An 18136-nucleotide genomic window follows, 5' to 3' on the forward strand; every position below is an offset into this window, starting at 1 on the left:
AGGGAGAAGAAAAAGAATGAAATAAAGGAAAAGATCATACTATAACATGAGGCTGGAGAGCTGGCTCAGTAGCTAAGAGCACTTGATGCTCTTGTAGTGGTCCACAACGTGGCTCACAAACATCCATTCCAAGGGATCTGACACCTTCTAACACAAACACACAAGCAAAACATTCATAAATAAAATATATATCTAAAATAAACTTTAAAAACAAAATTAAGCCAGATGGAGGGCTGGAGAGATGATTCAGCAGTGTCAAGCACTCATTGCTCTTACAGAGGACCAGTACCCATCTCTGCAATCTTACAGCCACCTGTGAACATAAACGCGTGCAAGCTCACAAAGGCAGATACTCACAGTTACGGCAGAATGGCACTGGATGACTGTCCTGATGGAGAAAAAGAAGCAACTGTTTGTCACATCCTAGGCAACAGACAATGCAGAACCATGACGAGTGAGAGAGGACAGAGTGAGGAGCAAAGTGCCACAATGACCGTTCTTCCCATAGAACTGCTAGCATGTGGAACAAGAGGTGTCCTTCTGAACAGACTCAGAACAGCTTGGGGAAGCTGAGGACTTAGAATATGTAGGACAAGACACCAAAGAGAAAGGAGTAACAGAAAAAAGCCCCACATCTACACGGAGCCTCTAGCTAAACACAAAGCTCCACAAACCTAACCTGAGACTACAGAGCAAGTAAAGATTACCATGGAGCTGGACACAAAACAAGTAAGTGTTGACAAAGCTAGAAGCACACACATTCCAACGATGCAGAACAAAGAATTCTTCAGGCAGGGCTCAGAGAAACAATCTATGACCGGAACAGTATTACACCCAAATGTCAGTGCCTTAGCCTTTCCCCAACCTTCCCATATGTTCCTCTCTACATGGCCACTCAAGCAGATCCTTTCAAGTATTTTCTGTAGTTGATAAAATAAATTGTTTCCCTGGGTCTGTGAACTTCTCTAACACTGTTGAGAGGGCAAAGGGAAGTCATAAGTTATCACATGAAAAATTACAGATAAACTTAAGGACCTCTTTGTGACTGGGGACAAAGAGAGGAAGTCTTGAGAAATTAAGATCTTATTTTGCTGTTCTCTAAGTGATGCCAACTACTGTCAGAAAATGTCAATGAACTGTACTAGTTCCTCACAGAGTGAGAGACCTGGTGACTGTGAGTAAGATACCTGCACATATTGTTAAAGTTAAACTTTCTTATGCATGTGGCATCTCAAACAAACCACTGAACATGGTTAGTACACAAGTTACTTTTCTACAAACTATAAAAACTGTGAAGTATAGCTATGAAATACTAAGCCACAGAGATGCCAAAAGGACACAGGAAGAAGAGAAACTACTGGATTATAAAGAAGTCAGGAGTCACACCAGATGGAAAAGTAGACCTATTATCACAGTGATGTCACAAGTGTCGGTCCACAGTCTCTGCCTGCGGAGACCCTAAACCAGCAATGTTAAGACTATATTTATGCGCCAGTATACTTAAGATTAGAGCAGAGAATTATTTAAAATCACCTATATTACTTGAAAGTTAAAAATTTTTTGGTAATGGGCCTGGAAATGGCTCAGCAGTTAGGAATACCAGCTACTGCTTCCAGGGTGCTTGGTACTCCAGGGTGCAGGGTTCCCAGTAACCACATGGGGGCTCAGCACCATCTAGAACCCCAGTACAAAAGGATCCAACTTCCTTTTCTGGCCGCCACAGGTACCAGGCACACGCATGTGGTACACAGACATACACACAGGCAAGACAACCATACACATAAGAAAATACTTTAAGTTGGCAACAATTCACTACATGTTTTGATCAGTCAGTGACTTACTCCTGACAACAAATGTTATACTTCAGACAGAGTTTGCCCCTCCCATCAATCCGCACACTCAAAGCCTGGGTGAGGTTTGGCTGGTGTTCTACAGCACTTTCTATGAGCTGGCAAGGAGCACGGAGCACCCTCTTCCCCAGTAGCTGCTGACTTTTATAGACCACTGCAATCTAAACTCTCAGAATACTCTTTGTAAACTAACCAAATCCTCTCCATGAAGCCACTTGTTCTTCACAAACACACTATTAAAACAAAGAACATGAAAGCAGCTAAATAAGTTAAACGAGGGTCATTCACCTAAAATGCTGGTTCTGACGGATTAAAAATGAGGGCATTATAACTATAGCCAGATTGTTTAAAAACCAAACACCAAAGATCAGCTCTGTTACGATTCTCAATCTAAAAACTCCCTAAATCCCTGGAGGAAGTCTTCATTCCAGGAGGTTAGCCAGACCTGACTCGGATTACCAACTAGAAAACAGAAGTTTGAGTCCAGTCAAGGCACTCTTGTAATCCCAGCAACAGAGGAAAGGGAGGGAGTAGGGTCAGAAGCTCAAGGTTACCTTCAGCAACAGCACAACTTAAGGACAGCCTGAGCTACAAGAGACCCTGTCTCAAAAGAGAAAAAAAACAAAACTCATCTTTTTTAAAGGACAAAGTGTGACCCATTTGTACCATTAGCTCATGGAGCTTTTTGTGTTTGCAGTGCAGTACCAGACACAGAACCCAGGTCCTCATACACACTCAGTATGTATGCTACCACTGGCATCAGACTCTACTGTACAGCCTGTGTAATATACCTACTTTGATATACATCACCAAGTTTCATTTCTAGTGATTACCTTTTGAATTGAAAAAAATAATACTAAATCTAAACCCTAGGACCTTAAAACCCTTATCTGATCCTGAAAGCCAGAACCTCAGGGCTTACCAGGAAGAGCAGCCAGTTAGGCAAGTGATCTCAATCAGCCAGGCTACCAAAGGAGCATTATTGACCTTCAAGGGACTGGAAACTTTTCAGGGCAAGTATTGCCTTGGGCAATATTACTAAGATAACCACGAGCAAGAACCTCACCAGAAGAACACATTTTCTAGCCTCTTTTTCAGTTAGCAAGTAGAGTTCTCTATTTAGAGGAAGAATAAACAAAAGTACAGTGTTAGCCACAGTCAAGTGCCCTAACACTCAGACTCATTTCCCTGTGCCGTTGACAGACTTGTCATGAGCCTTGACTCAAGCTAGGACACTAAAGCATCTTCTCAAACATTTACGAGTGATAGTCTTTCAAAGAGATGGATACATTAAAATGACAAGGCGAAGCCTGCCAATTAAATCATTACTGTTAGCTTAGTTTTAACTGTAACAGGTAGAATCAAAGCGCCTAACTCTTTAAGAGAACACGACGGCAACCATGGGATTTTCTATTAATACACTTTTTGCCTGAGACGGGGTCTGTAGACTGTGCAGCATGGCACCTGGCATTAATAACCTGCTTTAATTGGCATCAGAAAGTAGGCCGTGGTCCCTTCTGGCAGAGTACTAAAGGACTGTAGGCAAGGCTAAATCCCCAGTTTCACAGGCAATGAGCTACAGAACTTTTCCAGCACAAAGAGTACTGTGCACCAACAGAGAGGATCCACCAATGCCACTTCCAAAGCATTTGAAATTCCCGACCCTTGAAAGCACGAGAGCATCATAGTGATGCTGTTTTTAAACAATCACTTGGCTTGTTTTATAGTTTTGTTTTTTAAAAGCCAATTATCTCTGACATTTGTATTAAAAAAAATGGGAATAGAAACAAAAAGGGATTTTTATACAGAATTTACATGCAATATGATCAAATACTGTTTTCTAAGAATTACTTCAAACCAAGATACTAATCATGATCATCTCTTTCCATCCAAGAAGAGCAGTGGTAGAACATCTGCCTACCATGCAGACCCTTGGTTCTGATCCCTAGCAATGCAAGCAGAAAGCAAAAGAGAGTAAAACCTAAAACTAAGCGTCATTTTCAAAGCAAAAGATAACAGGAGTAAAATAAGTATTTTCTTTCACCCAGTCACTCAATGAAGCATCGGCACTGAGCACTGTCCTCATGGAGTAAACAGCACCCCACCTCCAAAGGACTCCATGCCCCGTACTGATGTACATGGAATACCACCTGTTGGGAGGTAAAGCCACTACTTGGATAATTATTTTATGGGAGTATTGTCCTTAATAACCTCAATTTTAAAAGTAACAAGAGTGAATTACTATTTCCCAGAATCAAATATGAGTCAAAACTGAAGAGAATACCCTGTAACAAAGACAACAAACATCAAGAGAACATTGTTTCCTGGAAGAGAAGGTGTGGCTCAGGAGCAGAGCACCCGCCTCTCACCTGCCAGGCTCTCAGTTCAGAAAAAACGTGGAGAAATTCAAAGTCATTTAAATTGGAGCTAGCCATGGTGACAAAAGCTTGAAGTCCCATGTTCTCAAGAACAGGGGACTCACTTGAGTCACAATTCAACACAAACCTCGATGACACAGAAAGACAGCCCCCATTTCAAAGATAAGAAAATGAAACAAGATTATTATTTTTTTGAGGTTTTAGTTGTTTCTCTAAAACATGTTTCTTTGTGCCTATAACCCCCCCTTTTTAAATTATGTATAAATGGAAAACATTTGTTGATTTGTTTTGGTTTGTTTAGTTTTGGAGACAGGGTCCCCTTACATGACCCAGGCACCCTCCTGCCCTGGCCTCTCATGTTGGGACTGTGCGGGTGTGCCACTGTGTACCAGTTATCCTATTTCTAACTGAAATCTTTCACTTAGGCACTTATTATACGTTCCGGCCTTAAACTGATCTCGTGAATTATTAGACTCGGAACCTTCTACAGTAATTTATAAAATCTTTTTTAAATCCGGTTTTAAAATACAATCTTAAAAGAACATAGGAAGCTGGGCAGCAGTGTCACATGCCTTTAGTCCCAGCACTTGGGAGGCAGAGGCGAGCAGATCTAAGTTTGAAGAAAGCCTGGTCTACAGAGTGAGTTCTGGGACAGCCAGGGCCACAACACAGTGAAACCCTGTCTCAAAAAATCTACAAAAACAAAAAGAGCACAGAAAAAAAAAAAACCTCTTTTCCAGAAAAGAGACCTATGCTAAAAGGTTACAGTGTTACCAGATATATGTCCTGACAGAAGTCCTGCTAAGCATGGTAAAGAGATCATGTCCCAGTGATGCCTGACCAGGCATCTGTCACAATAAAAGCATTAGAATAGTCTTCAACTCCAATTATTTTTGTACAACCACTACAATGTGACTTTGTGACAGCAGTTAAAAGCCAACCGATGAGAGGAATTAATTTACTTAATTTAATTAATTGGTCACTGTTACCTATTAAAGTAGTTTTGATGAGCACTTTAGAGTCCTTCTAGGATTAGACAGCTCTGATTCATTTTTGGTATTTTCCAGAATAACTTAAAATAAATGAGCAAAATTGTGAAAAATTTGGATACAGAATATTTTGCAAAAGTACGTTGGTAAAGGTGTGAGACCTTACAGGCACTATGAGCCAGGGCTGAGCCAAGCCACCATCAGTGTTAACAGCACTGTCCATTGCTCTAATCTACAACGATGATGCCTCAAGCACATTCTTAAGTCAGACATTTAATGGAGATTTAAACATAATTTCTAGTTTGCCAGATTGTCAGTACCTAGACGATAGCTACATACTTATGATTTATAAAGGCAGATGTTAAAAATCTCTAGTCCAAGTGGACTGTGCTAACTCAGATCCAAAGCACTAGCGCTCATGTTTCCACTGACTTCCTGTGACACTGCCCATGGTTTCACTTGTCCTTTCTTATTTAGACACGTGGGAACTCAGCACCAGAAAACGTCAACTAGAGACGAGTAATGACGTTCAATGCTGAATCTCAGTTTTTGAGTTAAGAAACTTATGTTAAGTCTAAACTTATGCTAAAGTGTTAACTTCCTCCACAATAGAAACATTCAGACTAGACATTTACGAATAATACTGAAAGCCTGCAGTGATAAACAAAGCACAACTCATGGTTACCATGGTTACACATACTCTTTGTTGTGTTTCAGTGCCACATGATCTGATTCAAAGTAATAAACATCAGGGTCATCATCCTCCTCTTCCGCAGGGGGCTGACTGGCACTCTCTTTGGCAGACGGCAAGGGTCCAACATTCATTGTGGCCTCTGAGGGTGACTTACTTAGTCCTTCACCTCCATGGTTTTGAGAGTCACAACACAGAACCTTTTCACTTTGAGAAATTTCAACAGGATTTGTGGGAGACTGACTTACATTATCACTAACAGTTGTATGCGTTTCACTGGGACTGAGATTACTCTCCTCAAATTGTCCATTTTCCCTGTAAGGAGATGTGTTCTTAGTGGGACTACCTCTGGTTGGAGCTGCCCTTCGAGGCGAAGTTCTCAGGGTATACCGGTGCTCTTGCGGTTCGGATAAAGGTGTCATTTGAGCTGAAGCACAGTCTAGCGTAGAGGACGGTTCTGGCTCTGCGGAGACTGGCATGCTTTCAGGATCTGTGTCCAGAGGGTCCCTGCTGTTCTCATCACACTGCTCTCTTGAGACACCGCTATCTCCCACCACATCTACTTCCTCCTCAGAATCTCTTAAGGATGACTGAATTTCAGAAACAGGGCCCACGGCTGGCTCAGCAGTCAGCTGATTCCGACGTTCCACGGGGAGACAGGAAGTTACTAGTTTGGGGTCCTCCGACTTGATCTGCACTTCTGACTTTGTGCAAGGCACGAGATGCTCTATACAGCTGTCCTCCTTCCTACTACCAAAGAACACTGGAGACTGCGTTTCTGAATCCCCATTTCCAGCTACTGATTTTTCCTGCAACACATAGGAACCAGTGCTATTTTGTTTAGTGTCCCCATCAGGCTGACAGTCATCACAGTTTATAACAGCCGAGTCACTGTCGTCAACACCATTGACAGTCAAATAGCCCGTGATTTCTTCTACTACCGCAGCATTAAGTGGCCCTTCCTCACTGACATTCACCTTTTTAATTTCCCTTTTCTCACAATCATCCAATATAAGACATCGACAAGCTCGTTTAGTCCCTTGAAACTCTGCATCATGGTCCACTACTGTCCTCTGGTCTACCGACTCCTTGTCTGGTTTTACAGGCGAATCTTCCTCTGAGCTGTTTGAGGCTTCAGCTCTAGAATAGCGTTTAATGTTCCTCAGGCCTGGCGCTGCTGGCTCTGTCTGCCTTCTTTCACAGCTCTCTAGGGCATGCCTTTCTAGGTCATCCTTCTCGGAAGAGGAGAGTCTTCTTTTCCTAGGGCTTACCCACGCTTCTCGCGCACTCTGCTGTTTCACATCACAAGTTCTTCCACTAGCACTTCCCTTCTGAACTGGTACAAGCTCTGGTCTCTTCTTTGGTGATCGTGATCGTACTTGAGAATGAGAAGAGATCTCTTCTGGGTGAGCAATGCTACGATTCCTTAAAGTTCTACCACAAAAAGATTCATCCAAGCCGTTTAACCCCACTGTTGATCTTGTAACACGAGTAGATCGGGAAGCAGCCATACTATGGCAAGTCCCTACCATACGGTCATCATGATCCACTCATTGGGAAACCTTCAAAATGTAAACAAAATAATGAGAAAAAGGTAATAGTTAATATATCTAAAACAAAAGTATAAAGTTATAACTTTTTATCCAAGTATAGCCATTATTAATAAATAATGGGACAAAGATTATTTTATTAAAATTTCCAATAATGACATTAATAATAGCTAACAGTTAAATACCATTTTTTAGGTTCTAGGACTCCATGTTTATGTTAAACACCCTGCACTCCCTGAAGTCTCAACTCACACGTACAGCTATTGTACCTACTTTACAACTGAGGAGACTAAGGCACAGACAGCCTCAACAATCTACTGACAACCTACATATAGCCAGTTCATATACAACTGTAGAGACCAAGTTCACTGTCTCTTTGCCTCTCAGAAATGATGAACCTAACATAACCATGTTGGTTATTAAAGTAGCACTCTTAAAGTTATAGATCAGCTAGCTATCTTATAGAACACATTTCTAATCAGTCTGTGGTTTTTACTAAAATAGTTTCGGTTAAGTCCCCTGATAACAAGCTATGGCATATTGCTATGAACTTTCTGTAATTAAACTGTGGCCGCAACACTAGCTTGCACTGCCAAACACCACAACCAATCAAAGCTCTAGTTTCTAGAGAAAGGCATATCACTACATGAAAGCATTTTGAGGAGACAGAAAGCAAGAGCTGTCCTCAAAGAGAGTCACTTCAGAAGTAAGGAGTATCATCTCACATGTCATGTGTGTATTTACACACATGCACACACACCCACTTTCTTCTTTAAGGTTCTGTATGTAGGGCAGCGTATCTTTAACTCACTGTGTGGAGGTGAGTGAATTTTCTGGTACGGATGCTTGAACCTTCTAAGAGAAGTAGGAAGCCTACTGGAAAATCTCCTCATTGATCCGCCTGGGTAAACTCTGAAAGAGCTAATGATATTTTCCAGGTCTTCCATATGATCGAGAAGAACAAAGGCACTATGATATTCCACGTCTCTATCCCCTTCCTCCCCTTCTGTTGGTTTTCTTAGATATTTTGTCACTTCACTTGCTGCTTAACAACTTCAAGAGGAGCACAGAATGGTTAAATAAAGAAAGGGTCAACAACAGCATAACACAGCTTCACCATGCTTTCCTCCTGCCGTGGTCACCTTCCAGTGGCCTCCCTCATACAGAACCCATCTAACGCCATTTTATCTACTCCCCATGCAAATCAAGCACATTCCCTTCTAGGCCTCAACTGCATTACCTAATACTGGAAACACTAGAACTACAGAAGAGCAGAGCAACTTGCTGCACAAGAAACAGAAAACTGCTGCCCTATTTCTAGCTGCTGACAATGAGCTACGGAAGAAAAGTACTCCGTGAAATATGCAAAGTCGGTTGAACTCAGGTTCATTCTGAAGCAGGGCATGCTTTAAAATCCTTAAAACAGCATTAATTGTTTTAGAGAATTTCCTGGACATCAGCTTAACAGTAAGCAGGTATGCTCCATCAGAGCAGACAGCACTCACATGAACTGCACTATCTAGAAACCGAAGTTATTTTTCTAACAGCTTGCCATTAAGAAAACAGTTCTGCTTTACTTACAGGTAAAAAATACTGATCAGTTTCTACTTCCAATCAAAATAAATAAGTTAAACTTTAATGTGTTAAAAGAACACAAACTGAAAAATTTTTAAAGCAATTTATTTCTTTGAAGTATCAAAGTCTGGAGTTCTCAAAGTTGAAGGTGATATACTAATATCTATGTAAATATGAATGTAAAATTAGAAATAAATTAATTTTATAAGCAAACTATAAAATATACAAATTTAATTATCTTCATAACTTGTGATTAAGCTTTATTTTTCAATAGCTGATGCCCCCTGAAGAGATTTCGGTTAACTGGCTCTCCTTAACCATTCTTCTCTTTCCATACCAATCTGAACAAGATGTAAAACCTTTCTCTGTAATTTAACTTCCACAAAACAGAGTATTGAATCAGACATCTGTCATTAATACTGATAATTATTTTAAAAGTGTATGTATACATGTATGAATATAAACATATGTATGTATATATGTATGAATATAAACATGTGTATGTATATATGTAAGAATATAAACGTGTATATACACACAAATATAAATGAAATCACTATCAAAGAGTACCTATGAAAGCCTGTAGTTTTATGATTCCAGTTATAAAACTAAAACACTGATTAGAACCAAAGATTAAGTCTCTTTCTGTGTCTTTTGTTCCCTAAAAAGGCTTTAGTTCTATCCACTGATTACATTAAAGGCTAACTACTAGGCTACAATTATCAAGAACCTGTTTCGGGAGAGGACTAATAAACAGTAAAAATGAAAGGAGGGAGAGAGGGAGGGAGAGAGGGAGGGAGGGAGGGAGGGAGGGAAATATATTTATGTTTTCGGGAGCCAACAAGAAGAGCTCATCTGACAGTGAGTATTTTCTGGTATTTCAAACTGCTGTAACCATATAGCCCGAGAGTTCACATTAGAAGCATGTCCTGAAGCTTGCTAGAAACTGGCTTGCGTTTGGTACTTAGAATAGAAAGGGGAAAAGGTGAGAAAAAAGAAAGAACTGCAGAATCTTAGACCCTACCCAACAATTCACACATGCTGGAGTAGGAGAAACACAGAAACTCAGGCAGTAGCCTAACAACGTCATTCAATCATAAGGTTGCAAACCAAATTAGATACATAATTCTCTTTAATATTTTACTACATCATAACGATTAAAACAAAATATTATAAGTAAGGCCATGATCGCTTTGGCTAAAGAGGCATCAAACAGATTGCAAAACTACCTTATACACTTAAAGTAAAAATCTAGTCAAATTATGAAAGCCCAAGTTTAAAACAAATCTGTTATATTTCTTTCTCTTTCCTATTTTTACATAAGCATATATGAAATATACATACATTTTGCAAGTATCTGATAAACTAAACGTAAAAGCCATTAATCAATATGGGACTTTTAATAAAGTTTGTCTACATTATTCCAACCAAATCTCAATATTGTTGTGCCAAGTTTATTTATTTAGCAAAGTAGTACAGACTGAAACTGCTATTTTCCTTATTTTAGCTAAATACAAAGTCACTAAAGAATCCAATGAAGAGGTTTGGTCATATAGTTATATCCTTGCCAAATATGAAGTTGTTATGGGAATAGAAGTGAACCTATTTGCCAACTAGCTCAGGAACACCCTTAGTAATATAAACTAAGAGACACCTGGTGAAAGCCTTAGCCACACCCATTTGTTAAGAGAAACTGTATTATTATAGTTTTAGAATTAAGGGAAACCTGAGTTCACATTTTCATGTGAGAAAATGTACCCAACCCAGTAATAAGACTATAAACTCTGTCCTCTGTTACCCACCAGCTGGTGAGCAGCACCATTTTCCACAGAACAAGAAGAGAACATGACCCCATCACTAGAATTAGCAGTTTATCCTGCATGCCCCATCCTCCTAAGCTTTCATACTACTGAAGAGAATGAAATAGGCCAAGCAACCAAACTTTTTCAGCCTGTCCAGAGCTTCAAACTTCCCCTAAATCCACACATCCTAACTCTTATCAGACTTCCACTGAAGCACCATCCCCTGAACTTGAATCTACTTTCATAAAAACTATTAAAATTCTGAAACATTATTAGCTCTTTCTGATCATGAACCTCCAGTCCTAGTGACTACACCCACATTACTGAATCAGAACCAAAAGAAATAGGACAGACTAAACGACAAAGGCCCACCACCCACTAGAAACAAAGCATGCTGCAGCTACGCTTTACTCAAAAACTATCCCTAGTACAGTGCCTAGAACCTCCATACTGTAGCCTCTGGCCCCTGCTCTACTCACCAAGTGTCCCAGTTTACTTTAGGATGAGGAGTTGGCAATTAACATCAATACTATTTTATTTTTATTTACTCTGGATAATAATAAATTATTATTATACAGAGCCTTGCTATGTAGCTCTGGCTGTTCTGGAACTCACTATGTAAAGGAGGCTGGCCTTTCAGCTCACAGAGATCCACCTGCTTCTGCCTCCTGAGTGCTGGGATTAAAGGCATAGTATGCCACCATGCCTAGCTAACACCAATATTATCATCATATTAGTTTTATTAAGTGAACATCTAGAAAACTGGTCACAATACCCATATATTTCCAGGTACAAAGGCCAAAATCAAAGAAAAAAGTGAGTAAGGGTAACCGAGAGGTGTCGCCAGTATGACTCTGCCTGCCTGTAGCATAAGCTGTGCTCAGACTTTCTTTATCATGCAAGTCTCTGAGATGTAGGGTCTTGCTATGCATCCCGAACCGGCCTTAAAACTAACAATCCTCCTGTGTCCTGGTGGTAGGATTACAGGTGCATACTTTGACACCTAGTCATACAACTCTTTTAACAGACAAATTATTTCAATTGTATGATTATCACTCCATTGGAGCAGAAGAAAACCTGTGACCCTATCCACTCAATGCAATGAACAGTTAATAGTCACCTCTTTGAAGTCTGGAAATTCTATCATGCAGTTATATACAGAGGGATCTCTTCTTCGTTGTCAAGAGAGATATAGTAGATGATTGACAAGACAGAGAGCCATACAGGAAGACAGAATAGATTCAAATGAATACACACTGAAAAGAACTGAGAAGTCAAAGACTTTCACACTGCTCCTTAAATATGTATATTTCAGACAGGTTTAGTCTAGTCTCAAGATACCGTCATTTCATTTACCCATTTGTTGAGAAAAGAGAAATGGAAAATATGTATGCCATCAAACAGCAAGGCAGAGAAAGGAAGATGGAAAATAACATGTCTCCTCCCACCAAGATAAATAAAATCAAACTACAGTTGTTTTCTCTACTGCACAACTGAGTAACTTACCTGTATAACCAAAGATCTATCATTGTGGAAATATTCCTTCTTTTCCTTATATGAGCAGATGAAGCTATGATCTACAATAGAGCTTAAGCTTCCGGTTCTCAGCTTCAGCCTCGAAGAACACTAGAACCTCTTAAACGTCTCTCTTTAAAATAAAATGATAACAAAGTATTAAATAAGGAAAGCAACTTATGCTAATGATATACTCTGATTACAGAAGTACACAGAGGCAGCAGTCTCTTCAAAGTGATGTTTTGGTGCTTCCTGGTTAAGTAGCCTCAAGGGCAGTTAGCAAGTGGGACAAGCTTGAAGAAACTTGAAACACAAATCCTTACAAATAACTCAATTATTAATTTAAGTAAAATATGATTCAGCCCTTTCTAGCAATTTGCTCTAATCAAAGGCTTCCCCCCCACCCTTAAAGAAGACCATATAAAGAATTTCTAGAGGATTTCCTAGACTTAGGACTGAATAAAAACAAAACCATGGTGCTAAGTTTACGCTGAGACTCCTCTGTATCCGAGCACATGTGAGCCCCACTAACAGGCTCAGAGTAAGCTACTAACTGAAGCTTCTGCTACCTTTACCCATATGTATTTTCTTTTCTTTTTCTTTTTAAATTTTTTATTGGTGGTGGTGTTGGTTTTTGTTTTTGAGACAAGGTCTTCCTACACAGCCCCGGTTGTCCTGGAACTCTAGCTGGCCCTACGCTCGGATACCCTCCTGCCTCAGTCTTCCAAGTACAGGATATTATTAAAAGTGTGCACCACCATGTCTGACCACAGAGATTCTCCAATAAGAAAAAAGCCAAGAGTTAGATGAATTGGATCGATACGCATGGTATAAAATCCAAATCAATAAATCAAAAAAAAAAGAAAAATAGGAAAAAGTTTCCTGAGTTAAATACTGTCTGATATTTTAATTAACCTAGTAAAATTCCAATTCTTGGCATATTATATAACTGCAGTTTTACTAATATGTTATGGCATCTTTTTCAGAGACCACATGCTCTAGCTAATTGGGTTATTAGGAATGACCATCTGCAAATAACAGTACTAGAAAAAAGGCAAGCAAATGTTTATGACTAACCTTGCCACTTTATTTTAAGCATTAAACTAGGTATTTTTAGATGGGTACTGTTTTAAGTGAAGTATTGTAATTAAGGACTGGTGCAATTACCAAATCTTATAAACCAGGGTTTCTATCTAGGAAAAATGAATAGATTACTGCTAAAGGTGATGTACTTGGTCTATTTACATATAGCCAACAGAAACTAAATAAGTATTAAAATGATCCAATGCCTGCTATATTTATTTTAACACACATAATAAGCTTTTCATTACTATAATATAGTATTTTGCTGGTTTATGTGTCTGTTTTGTTTTGTTGAAACAGGGTCTCACTGTACGGCCCAGGCTAATGTAACTCACAGAAATCTGCCACCTCTGATGCCTGAGTGCTGGGATTAAACATGTGAGCCAGCACACCTAGCCTGTTGTTTTGTTTTATGAGACAGGGTTTCCAGTGGCACACACTGACCTCAAACATCCCTATGGTTGCTGAACTTGAACTCCCAAGGGATGGGGTTACGAGTGTGCACAAATAATTATGCCTGCTGTTCCTTCTGCTGGTTTTCAGACAGGGTCTTTCTACATCACTCTGGTTGTCTGGATCTCAGGATGTAGATTAGACCTAATTTTGCCTCCCAAATGCCAAGATTAAAGGTCTGCACTTCCATGTCCAGCACTTCTGTAATATTTAAAGTAGATTTTTTTTTTTAACTTTTTCTCTTCAAGCTTGCATTCTCATTCTAATATCTGTAGAACTGACTCTAGGGTCTGAGAGATGGCTCAGCAGCTGGGAGCACTGGCTGCTTTTCTGGAAGTCTTGAGCCACCAGAACCCACATGGTGGCTCACAACCATCCATAACTATAGTCCCATGAAAACCATGCCCTCTTCTGGTATGCAGACAAAACACTCAAAAACATGAAATTAAAAAATTAAAATAAAAAAGAATTGTACTCTAGTATATATTTTTACCCTTGAAATTTCTTATTAATCTTCCTATTTACATTAATAAAATATTATGTAGGAAGAGATTACTTCTCAGAGAGGAACAGAGGTACAACCTACCAACTATGAATGCAACCTCTCCTTATAAGTTCTACAGTAGATAAAGTAGAAAACCTGCTATTTTCCCCTCTTTTTGTTTAAAGCTCTAAAATAGTGGGTGTACAGGGAAAGCATAATCCTACAAAATGTAAGCTTGACTTGAAAATCCAGCCTTATACTGAAGACTCCAACTCATGACTTCCCTGCCCTCCCCAGAAGTCCATCAGAACACAGAGTAGACAGTCCATAATGTGGCAGCCACCACCAGGACCTGAGGCTCCCTGTACACTCTGCAATTTCATTTCTCATTTCTCAGGAGGGCTCACTATAGAGCATCCCTCACTGTACTTGCCAATTAGGAATATCTACCATTGTTATTTTCACAAAGGAACCCATAACTTATAGCTGACTTCTCATTTTAGACAGGCTCTTGTGCACATTTCAAGCCTGATACACTAGAACCACACCCGCAATGACTTCCATCTCACTGGCCTTCGGGAACAACACATTCTTTTCTTACCTTTTGAAGGGTTTCGCCTAGTACTGCATTTATGTGTCATCACTGCTAAGTCCACGTTACACTGAGACTTCAGGAGTTATTTATACGGCTGTACTAGCACAACTTGTTATCTGTGAAGGGAAATCACAAGACGGTCACTATGATGTCACTATTTACAGACTTGTGGATAACAAACACATCTCAAGATACACATAGTACACACCATCCTTCTGAGTTCCTTAACTGAGTCCCTCTATTTACCATGGCACATATCACCAGAGTCAGAGGATCTGCTAACTCTTACACAGTTACCCAAGATCAAGTATTCTCAATTTAAACTCCTGCAAAGCAGAGGGCCTTAAAGACATATCTCATTTTTGAAGTACATAATCAATCAGACATAATAAAAAAGCACCTTCTGGTGTTTTATGATATTTATACAGAGAAAGAAACCTTGTAGTATTATGTTTTTACTCTTTTGAGGAGCCCACGACTCAGCTCCAAAAGAATCACACACAGAGGCTTATTCTTTTTCTTATAATGGCCCGGCCTCAGCTTGGCTTGTTGCTTGACAGCTTTTACTTAACTTCTATTATCCTGCCTACCCTTTTGCCTGAGCTTTTCTGCTCTCTTACTTCTGTTAATCTTACTCTTACTCCATGGACTGCTGTGTAGCTGGATGGCTGGGCCCTGATGTCCTCCTCCTCCTTGGGCTAATAATACACTGAAAATCTCCCAGGTTTCTCCTTCTGTATCTTCTGCCTGCCAGTTCCTCATACCCTTGCTCCTGCCTCACTATTGGCCATTCAGAGCTTTACTAGACCATCAGGTGTTTTAGACAGGCAAAGAATCACAGCTTTACAGAGTTAAAAACAAATATAACATAAACAAAAGTAACACACTTTAACAAAAAACCCAGCCTCAAAAAAAAAAAAGAGAGGAAGAAATTTACAGCAATGGATGAGACATGGGACCATTTGGGGGGTGGAAATAGGAGGAAAGAAGGGAATGGAAACCATTTAGTAAAAAAAAATTACTAAAAAAAATCTTAAAAATAAGAAAAAAGAAAGAAATCCATGATACTTAGAACCTGACAGGGGCCAACAAGATGGCTGAGCAGGTGAAAGTATGAAAAAACACACAATAAATATGAAAAAAAAAAAAAGAATGATGTGTTAGGCTAGGAGAATGGCACTGTTATACCATGCTGCCACACAGACAGAGGACCTGGGGATGGAGAGTCAAGACACAGGGAGATGGATGGTGCTGATGGCCTGGTAAGGCTCCAGGTCCGGTGAGTGACTCAATAAGGCCAATGGCAAGTGAAGAAGACATCTAATGCTGGCCACAAAGAAATGAAGTGGGGTGAGGGAGGGGGTCTTGAGTTCCTCTTAAATATAACCTGAGAATTCTTGCCAGGGGCTGTGCAGGCCTACCCAGTTTGGGTGCTGTTCAGGACGGGAGCAGAGCACTTGCCTACCATGCAGGAGACCCCAGGTCTGATGTGAGGCATCACATACATACACACACTAAGCACACATGCACATGTGTACACATGGTTCTTTTATAGCAGTCTTACCACAGACTACATCCTCTACAAAAGTAATCTATCAGAATACACAGGAAAAGAATGACAAAACAAGGTGAAGCTGAGTGTGTGGTAGCTGACTACACCCAGCACTGGAGGTCTAATCAGGCAAAGGATACACAGATCCCGGTACCCTGGACACAATGAAGTCCTCTCTCAAAATAATTTAAGGGGCTAAGGATATAGTTCAATGGCAAAATATGGACTTAGCAGGTGTGGGACCCTGAAGTCAAACTCAGCACCCACAAACAAACAAACACCCCTAAAATGCAGTTGTACGAACCTTTCTTGAATACGAACTAAGCTACCACACTCAGTAGTGAACACCTACAGTCTACTGCTTAGGAGACAGAGCAGCAGGAGTCCTGATAAACACTGCACTCCAGAAGCAAACTCTTAAGTCATTTCAATCATTGTAGCGTGTCTGTGTGTGACTTATGCTTATTCCATACATACCAAAGAAAGATGCCTACAATGTCACTCCAAATTCCCACATGATAGAAAAGTCAAAAAGCTATATAGAAAAAAAGTAGGTAACCATGCACCTGTTTTGTGGATAACAGAATTGTCAAACCAGGCATGGTGGCACACACTTGTAATCCTAGAGACAGGAGACTAAGAAGCTATAGCTACAGACATGGAGAAGACAGCCTGAGCTACGAGGGTCCTTGTCTTTAAGACTAAAGGAACACTCATTCCACCTTCGTGACACCCTTCCGTTATTCACATACATTTCAGGCATTCCACAAAAAATGTTGCACTACTGAAGTGGATAAAATACTTTGAGTTACAATGACATTTTCCATTTGAATTCTTTTAGTAATAAGTTCTAGGCACTTAAAAAATAGCTATTTGTCTTTTAAATACACAAAATAGAAACAAGCTATGTAAGCCCTGTTCTTAAAGCCTTATTTTATTCGATCCTTGCCACAAAGCTCTGGTTGTTTTCCTGTACTAATAAATTCATGGGCTATTCAAGCAAATCTAAAAACCAATCTTCACTGCAAAGAATTCTCTTCTCCACTACTTGCCATGAACACTAGAACTACTGTGCTCATGACACACAAGTCCTTCAAAAAGGCTACAGCAACTTCCCTAAAAATACTGGCTCTGGTCATAAAGCACAGGGATAAGCACAAACACTCTTAAAGATAAACCACAAAATCCAGGCTAAACTAATAACTTGAGTTGCAAGATACTGCAATATTGTGCTGTTAAAGGCTTGGGGGGAAGAAACTCAAACAAAAGGTTATATCATGGATTCGTTTTTAATACCTTACTCTCTACTTAATCTAAGTAAAAATAGTAAATATATAGTATGATTTTTATACAGTCAACTGTAAAAAGCATAGAATAATGGTCAAAGATATTTTTAAACATTTTTCTTAGGTATTCTTTCATAGTCACTTCCCATTAAAAAAAATTACTACTTGGTATAAATAAAGCCTGACCTAAAAAAGCCTACTCTCCTGGTTCCCTGGAGTTCAAAGCCACAGGTTAAGTAGGATTCCTTTGTAGGTCCAGAAATACGGCTCAGCAGAGAGGAATATCAGACCCAGAAGCAGAGAGATGTTTCATTTTCGGTCACTGCTAGTCAC

At 39.8% G+C, this 18136-nt stretch overlaps 1 protein-coding gene across 6 annotated transcripts in view; it reads right to left on the reverse strand.

Annotated features, from left to right (window-relative positions):
• Zzz3 (zinc finger ZZ-type containing 3) overlaps positions 1-18136 on the reverse strand; it is an 80065-nt gene that overhangs the window by 42290 nt on the left and 19639 nt on the right. For 5 of the 6 annotated variants that reach the window (XR_007593132.1, XR_007593131.1, XR_007593130.1 and 2 more), the window contains exons 2-4: positions 14972-15081; positions 12342-12483; positions 5918-7470 (exon numbers count right to left, since the gene is read on the reverse strand). Coding sequence is in view for 3 of the 6 variants with exons in the window: in XM_050149517.1 (XP_050005474.1) it covers positions 5918-7440 (1523 nt within the window). In the remaining 3 variants the exon portion in view is untranslated. The remainder of the gene's footprint in view (positions 1-5917; positions 7471-12341; positions 12484-14971; positions 15082-18136) is intronic. The other variant, XM_050149519.1, reaches the window with a different exon arrangement.

This window comes from Alexandromys fortis, unplaced genomic scaffold (genome assembly GCF_014885135.2).
Source record: "Alexandromys fortis isolate MF-2015 unplaced genomic scaffold, M_Fortis_MF-2015_v1.1 scaffold_68, whole genome shotgun sequence".
Classification (NCBI taxonomy): domain Eukaryota; kingdom Metazoa; phylum Chordata; class Mammalia; order Rodentia; family Cricetidae; genus Alexandromys; species Alexandromys fortis.